Source organism: Capsella rubella, unplaced genomic scaffold (genome assembly GCF_000375325.1).
Source record: "Capsella rubella cultivar Monte Gargano unplaced genomic scaffold, Caprub1_0 scaffold_3, whole genome shotgun sequence".
In the NCBI taxonomy this organism is placed as follows: Eukaryota; Viridiplantae; Streptophyta; class Magnoliopsida; order Brassicales; family Brassicaceae; genus Capsella; species Capsella rubella.
The window spans coordinates 5330957-5339054 of record NW_006238921.1 but is presented as its reverse complement, the minus strand read 5'-3'; the positions used below and the strand labels follow the sequence as shown (position 1 = coordinate 5339054).

The 8098-nt window shown below is 35.6% G+C and overlaps 1 protein-coding gene across 1 annotated transcript; it reads left to right on the top strand.

Moving 5' to 3' along the window:
• Positions 1–4057: 4057 nt before the first annotated feature.
• On the top strand, positions 4058–8039 carry LOC17890712 (WD repeat-containing protein 44). Its single transcript, XM_006296886.2, has 7 exons — positions 4058–6090; positions 6190–6280; positions 6375–6532; positions 6646–6697; positions 6788–6870; positions 6972–7065; positions 7185–8039. The coding sequence occupies exons 1-7, from the start codon at positions 4495–4497 to the stop codon at positions 7787–7789; spliced, it is 2679 nt and encodes an 892-aa protein (XP_006296948.1). The 5' UTR covers positions 4058–4494; the 3' UTR covers positions 7790–8039.
• Positions 8040–8098: the final 59 nt, after the last annotated feature.

Below are 8098 nucleotides of genomic sequence, written 5' to 3'. Positions count from 1 at the left end.
TTTTTTTAAAGAACCAAAACAATTAGAGATATATGATTTATATTTGACTTTTGTTCGTCTTTTCCTTTGCTTTGTAGAAGTTGTACACTGTGTATATGTCTTTGTTTTTTCTTTGATAAAAGAACTGTTTCCCCATCTTTATTTTTTTTCATATTTACGCGAATAGTTGAACCTTTTTGGCTACGAAAACAAAAACACAAAGCTAGTCTGAGAAACCTAGTTTGATTCTCATTCATTTTTTAAAAGCAATTTTTAACATATCGAACTTTATCTTCCCATGCACTATTAACTAACAGCTAAGAAATCTTTATATAATCCACTCAAGTTAAATGAAATTAAATTGTCAAATGATCTTCATCTTTATATATTTCACTATAAGTAATACAATCACAAGTAAAAAGTATTTGTTAGTCGAAATGGGTAATCACCATAAAAAAAAAACTTAAAAAACAATTTCGGTGGTTTATAAAATGAAAGAAAGAAAGAAGAAAAGACAAAAAAGAGAGAAGAATGGGGGAGAGGAGAGGGACGTGGCCGATCTGAAGACACTGACAACTTCCAACGGCCGGCGGAGACACCACCACCCCTATCATCATACTACCATATATGCATAAATACTCAATTACTGATCTCTCTCTTCTTTTTTTTTACGTATTTTCATTTCTCTTTTTTTTCATCTTTTTAATTATTATGAATGTTGATCTCATTTTTATAATTCTATTATTCTTATATGCTTTAAAAGAAAAAAAAACAAAATATGACATAAACGCAGACCGTTTTTCAGCTTTTGTCCCGACGATCTTTTTTCACTTTAACCCCAACATTATTATTCAAAGTTTCAAAAAATATATTTGAATACTCGCCTTTTTTTTTTCTTCAAAATAAATATACATTGCAGATTTTTCTATAATTTTCTTTTTGATGAAAACAATCTAATGCTATTAAATTGATGATAAGGTTTCCATTATGTATTGTATGGCCGAGAACGGTGCTTGTGACTGATTTGAAGTATGCATTAAACTAGTACATTTCAATGGATGCTATGTTATGATTCAGGTCAGTAGTTCCAGTTACTACTACTATCTTTAACAAATTAGTCATATATAGTTTGAGATACTTTTAAAAAATATTATTCTTCGGCTAAAATATCTACTTGAAAGCCAAAGGTTTGCACCAATAACTAAGTAGTATATATACCATCAAATGGACTATAGACTTCATTTTAGCTAAAAAAAGCTTTGAAAAACGTATTTTATAGGTTAATTACATTCGTATGTGATAGTATTATATATTTTTATTTTGTTTAATTTGCATAGTAACGTATCGATAACACAACACTATATAGAACTACTAGTAGATTATAAATTCTTATTATCTCCCTATTGAATTTTTATTTTTGCACAAATTGCAGACCGGCTCATTAGATTAAACAAAACATTTACTTTGCTTTTCAATCTGGTCATGTGTTGCGATAAATGCTGTAAATCCATCAGAACTAACTCAAAACACCATTTGATGGATTCTCTTTTGCATTTAACTTGGCAATGTTGTGTCACTCTTGAAAGCTTCGAATTCTTTCTTTCTGACATACCTATATACTACTCTTTGTCCATTTAATTGATTTCTATTAAAGGTCTAGTGTGGGTGGTTACTAAATAACGTGAAACATTGTTGTAAATGCATGCGTTAAAACTAGATAAAATGCAACAGAGAAAAAAAAAAGGGAAAGAAAAAACATAATGTTGCAAAGAGAGCTCAGAGACTTTTATATGGAAATGGAAACTCAGCTTTTTGTAATTTATTGTAAGTTTTGTAACCACATTTTCACCAGTATAACATTTTTATTGTTTTCCTTGGATTTGGTTGCATTCTTTTTAGATATTCTCCCCCTCTCGGAGTCTAGTAGAGTCTACTACAAAACAAAACTGCATAATGCAATTCTTGTGTTTTATTGTAGCATGATTTAACATAAAATAAACTTGTGAGAAAACCACATAAAAACATTAACATTTTTAACATCAAATTTTCAAACTATTACGTACTAATATTACCTTACCTCTCACAATATATCGCTCATGAAGTCGAATTGAATAAAACTGATGATTTTCAAGAAACATAATTAAGAGCACGTATAGCAATAGAGATAAACGACATGAGGAATCAAATATCTGTAGCAGTTACATTCATGCTCGTCCTTGGAATAAATCAAAAGTGGAACCATCTTCAAGTTTAACCACATAAACCTAAAAGAACCAATCGATGTTTATATACTGTACGTAAACAAGAAACGTACGAGTGAAACCATCAGGCAAATTCGTGTGGCTGTAAACAGAGAATGATGGTAAAGTTTCTTGCGAACGATGCTGGTATGAAATGTTAATCCAACCAGTCGAAAACAAAACCAGTAAAGAAAAGTGGGTTATATATACAAAACAAATGAAAAGCTTATATAAATCCATATATATATATATATATATAACAAGCAAAGCAAGTGTGGTGATTTGATATATTAATGTCTTTGTGTATAGAACATGTTTTATATTAGTGGTCGGGTAAATCATTAGTTGTCAAATGTTTGCTTGTTTTTGGTAGTGATTAACGTGTTTTGCCAAGTGTTATCCCTTAAATAATAAAAACATCAGTGGAAGATGAAAGAGGAGGATGGTCCCCAAAGAGAGAAGAAACGGGGAATTGTGTAATATAAATAACGGTGGGACGGGGAAAAAATAAAAACTATTAGACTTTGAAGTTGATCAAGTAGGGGAGGGGCATGTGTTGTTGTTACTACGGCTTAGCTGTCCTCTTCCCTCTGCATTTACTCTTTGTGGGCCTCTAAGGCCCATTTCTCTTCCCTCCATCTTGTTTTTTCTTTTCACTTTTTTATTATTTTATTTTATTTTCCTTTTTTAAAATTCTTTTCAAATTGGTTTTTAATTTTGAAACTATATTTAAAAAAAAAAACCTCGTATAATCTCCACTAATAACATTGAGCTTTTGAGTTTATGCCTTCTTCTTCTTCTTATTCCATTTCTTGTGTGTGTGTGTTTTGTGGGCCTTTTTGAGACGAAAGATGTGTAGATTTTTGGTTCTTCTTAATCATCATTCTTTCTATTTAAATACCCTTTATGTGATTTGATATGTTGGATGGTTAATTCTGTTAATTGATGATGTTTTTTTTTTCTTAGTTTTTTCATGAATGAGATAATAAATTTATAATACTCACATTTTTGATTTTGTTAAAACTTTCTTCTACTGTTTATTTATTTTTTGTTCCGCACTAACGATCTTGTCTAATATTAGAGGGAAACTATTATTTTTTGTTTATATATGGACCTTTTAAATCGTGACATTCATATATATATATATATATATATATATATGTATCTATTTATCTTAACTGAAAAAACTTACTAATGAAAATTAATTTAACAAAGGAACTTACTGATGAATTATAACTGTCATTAGTTTGTGATTTAATTTAACTGCATTTTATCAATAATGGATATATTTATTTCAATTGACAAAAAGGAAAAGACTATTTTCATATGTTAGTAATAGTAAAAAAATCAGAAATGGAAAACCACCAAATTTTCTGTCGGTATTTCTATTAGAAAGAGATACTGTATGTAATATATATATACTATATGCTATTTTAGGAAAAGAGATACTATATTAATAGTTTATTTTATCAGGGAAAAAGAAAAGAAAAGAATAATGCACTAAATCCTCTTCTCTACAACTACACGCCCTTCTTTATTTTAAACAAAAAAATTAATGGACTCTAAGCAAAGCATATGGCAAATACAACTAATAAACATTATTGTACGCATTTTACATATCACACATATTTGATCAAATCAAAAATTAAAATCATATAGTTTGTATTATTATTATAAACCTTCTCTTTTGTCGGAATTTAAAATTAATATTATTTTTATATCTCTTTTAAAGATCTAATTTCTGGATGAAACACTTTGGTTTTCAGCGCTTACAAAGTGCTCAAAGGGCCACTAAAACTACGAAAAATTAAACACAAGAGAGAGAGAAGAAGAGCACACAAAAAAAAACAACAGAAACAAAAAAAAAAACTTCTCTTTCTTTCTTTCTCTGTCTCTCTCTCTCCATTGATTTCTCTACACAGACATCTCTACGAACCTCTCTCCCCAACTCATCTCTCTCTCTCTCTCTCTCTCTCTTTGCTCTTCATCGGATCTGACTTCTTCCCGAAAACCCACAATCTGATTCTTCGAATTCTTCAAAACACGCTTAGTCCCCAAATTCAACTTACATAACCCCCAAATCACCTAATCCACTACAAAAGTTTCAATCTTTTTGACTTTGAGACCGCACACAAACAAATTTATAGAATTTGATTCAAAAAAAAAAAGTGTGTTTTGGGCTGAGACTTTTTGTTTCTCTGTTTGATCCAATTCTCCGGCGAAGGAATTTTCCGATGGGAATGCCTTCGCTGGCTTCTTCAACACTCCCACGACCATGAGCTACCATAACGAGGAAGAGGAGGAAGGAGGTGACAACAACGATTGCTTTTACGAGTCTCTTGATCGTTTAGCCTCTTCCTCTTCTTGCTCTTGCTCTGCTTCTAACTCCGATTACGATTCCGAATCCTCTCCTCGGATCTCCTCCTCCTCCGTTTCTCATGACCCCGAAGAGCTCAAAGCTGCTGTTGCTCGCCGCCGTCGATACCCGTTCCCTGTTCCTCGGTTTCCAATGGGGGCTTCAAAGTTCGACGTTTGGATCTCTGAGCCTGCTTCTGTCTCCGAGAGGCGTTCCAAGCTTTTGAACGAAATGGGTCTCAGCCGTGACCCGGTTCTCTCCCGGTTAAAACCCGGCTCCAAAGAAACGGGAGCCTCCTCCGACATTTCCCGATCCATCTCTTGTAATCAGTTGGCTCGCCGAGATCATGGTGAGTGTTCTGCGAGTGTCGGCGGTTGTGCTTCTTGCATCGTGAGATCGAAATCCGACATCACCACTAGCCAATGTGGCGATCGTGACCGTCGATATTTGTCTCCGGGTAATGCTTGTTCTTGTCCCGTCTCTAATCTCTCTGTCCATCATCGTTCACATTCTGAGATCAGTAGAACAAGCCCGTCATTTGTGAATTGCAGTTTCGGATCAGGTTGTGCTGATACGGCAATGCTTTGTGAGAATTCAAGTGATTCCTTGCGGTTAAATGGAGTTTCTGGTTGTGTATTGAGCGAGAGTGTAGTGAATGAGAATGTAATAGAAGCGTGTACTATTAAGAATCTGGATAATGGGAAAGAGTTTGTGGTGAATGAGATTCAAGAAGACGGTACATGGAAGAAGGTAAAGGAAGTGGGAACTGGAACACAGATGACTATGGAGGAGTTTGAGATGTGTGTTGGACATTCTCCCATCGTTCAGGAGCTTATGAGAAGACAGAACGTTGAGGATTCTGATAAGAACACGTCTAAGGAAAACGAAGACAGTGGGAATGGTAATAAGGATAATGCATCCAAGTCTAAGAAGAAAGGAAGTTGGTTTAAGAGTATTAAGAGTGTTGCAAGTAGCATGACTGGTCATAGCAAAGAGAGAAGAAGCAGTGACGATAGAGATACATCTTCAGAGAGAGGTGGTCGGAGGTCGAGCTCTGCTACGGATGATTCTCAGGAATCTTCTTTTCACGGGCCAGAAAGAGTTAGGGTTAAACAGTATGGGAAATCATCTAAAGAGCTTACGGCATTGTACAAGACACAGGAGATTCCAGCGCATAACGGGTCTATTTGGAGCATTAAGTTTAGTTTGGATGGTAAATATCTTGCTAGTGCTGGTGAGGACTGTGTCATTCATATTTGGCAAGTCGTCGAGGGTGAGAAGAAGGGTGAATTGTTACTTGATAGACCGGAACTGTTGCTTTTGGCTAATAATGGGTCTCCAGAACCAACTACTATGTCACCAAGGAGAAGAGGGAGAACCTCTATAAGCAGAAAGTCATTGAGTCTAGACAACATATTTGTGCCGGATTCTCTTTTCGGGCTTTCAGAAAAGCCTTTTTGTTCCTTTCAAGGACATGTTGATGATGTGCTTGACCTTGCTTGGTCCAAGTCTCAGGTTAGTTTGTCAGTTTATTTTCTTGGTACTGTTTGGAAGAAATTGATTGGTAGTGTTAGATTTATGAGTAAACAAGCTTTCTGTTACATGTTTTCTCAGCATTTGCTTTCTTCGTCAATGGATAAAACAGTTCGTTTGTGGCACTTGTCCAGCCAGACTTGCTTGAAAGTATTTTCGCACAGTGACTACGGTTAGTAGATTCTGCTCCAGCTGCTTTTAGTTTTTCTGTCTTTTGGTACTTGTCAAATTAACAATGTTTGTGTTTTGCTTATTGATTGGAACAGTGACTTGCATTCAATTTAATCCGGTCGATGATAGATACTTCATCAGTGGATCCTTAGATGCAAAAGTTCGTGTCTGGAGCATTCCAGATCGTCAAGTAGTTGACTGGTATGATCTTCATGAGATGGTCACTTCTGCGTGTTACACTCCAGACGGTCAGGTACACTCTATTACTGAGTTATTATCTAACTAAAGTCAGTTTTTTCCGCATCTCATGAAGCATCTTTAAAGAGTTTCCTATCTTTCTAAAGAAATTCTGTTTTAAACTTGAAGGCTGCGTTGGTTGGTTCATATAAAGGTAGCTGTCGCATGTATAGTGCATCAGGTAATGATCAAGTTCTTGCTGAGAATTTATTCCGCTTTTCTTTCTGTGATTTCTTATGCTTTAACACCAAATTATATTTATCTTTATCAGATAACAAGCTGCAGCAGAAAAGTCAGATAAATTTACAGAACAAGAAGAAGAAAGCTCATCAGAAAAAGATAACTGGTTTCCAGGTAATGAAAATCACTTCTTCAGGAGCAGAATCTGATAAAACAAAAGGCGTTGTTCTTGATGGCTCTAAAAGTTCCTTGCTTTGTCTCATTTCATACCTTAGTTTGTGCCTGGGAGCTCATCTGAAGTGCTTGTCACATCTTCCGATTCACGGATCCGCGTTGTTGATGGAACTGATCTGGTTAACAAACTTAAAGGTAGGCAAACAAACAATCGCCTTCATTTTTTGTTGTTAATAATATATGAAGCTTTGTCTTCTGTTACTTCATTCGCTAGCCAAAGTATCGATATTTTATGTTTTCATTTCATTTGACAGGGTTTCGGAATACAAGCAGCCAGATCTCTGCCTCGATCACAGGAGATGGGAAATACGTAGTTTCAGCGAGCGAGGATTCGCATGTGTACATATGGAAGTACGAGTCCCCTGCTTCTCGACCAAGCAGAAGTAGTAACAACAAGAACGTGGCGGTTACAAACTCTTATGAGCATTTCCATAGCCAAGACGTCTCTGCAGCTATCTCATGGCCCGGAATGGCCTCAACAGAAAACTGGGGAACCCAAAACAGAGCCGGGGTTAACGGAAACACGAATAATTTGGACAATGTCTCCACAGCTAACCATCCTCCTACACCGGTGGAACAGCCAGGGACGCTGGACCGAGGGAACAGTCCACGGAACGGGATCATATCAAGCGCAACAAACGGATACTTTTTCGATAGAATGTCAGCGACTTGGCCTGAAGAGAAACTGTTGTTTGGAAGGAACAGAAGTGGGAATCGTCTGAGTACGGATTTGTCGTCAAATGGAGTAGTTGGTAACTCAGGGAATGTATCGGCTTCGTGGGGAATGGTGATTGTCACTGCAGGTCTAAGAGGAGAGATACGAACATTTCAGAACTTTGGTTTGCCCATTCGGATTTGATATAAAGTGTACAGAGTGGTGAAGAAAAAAGCGAGTGAGGTTTGTATGATTTTTTTTAGCGAGTTTTTTTTTTGTTTTTCTATTCTTCTGTTACAGATTCGTTTCCAGGAAAATGGAGAAGAAAAAAAAAAGAGAGAAAGAAACTATACTGATCATTGTAGAGTTACAGACACGAACAGTGAGATATGTTTATTGATTTGGAAATAGAAACAGAGCCAAAAAAAAGAAAGGGAAAATTCTTTTGCATCTCTCTCTCTCTCTATCTTTCCTTTTTAATGAAGGCCCATGTATAGCTCGACTCGGCCCATT

Coding starts and splice junctions, on each gene's coding strand:
- LOC17890712 (XM_006296886.2), top strand. CDS start 4,495: ATGAGCTACCATAACGAGGAAGAGGAGGAAGGAGGTGACAACAACGAT. Junction 6,698..6,787: donor TCGCATGTATAGTGCATCAG/GTAATGATCAAG, acceptor TATCTTTATCAG/ATAACAAGCTGCAGCAGAAA. Junction 7,066..7,184: donor TCTGGTTAACAAACTTAAAG/GTAGGCAAACAA, acceptor TTCATTTGACAG/GGTTTCGGAATACAAGCAGC.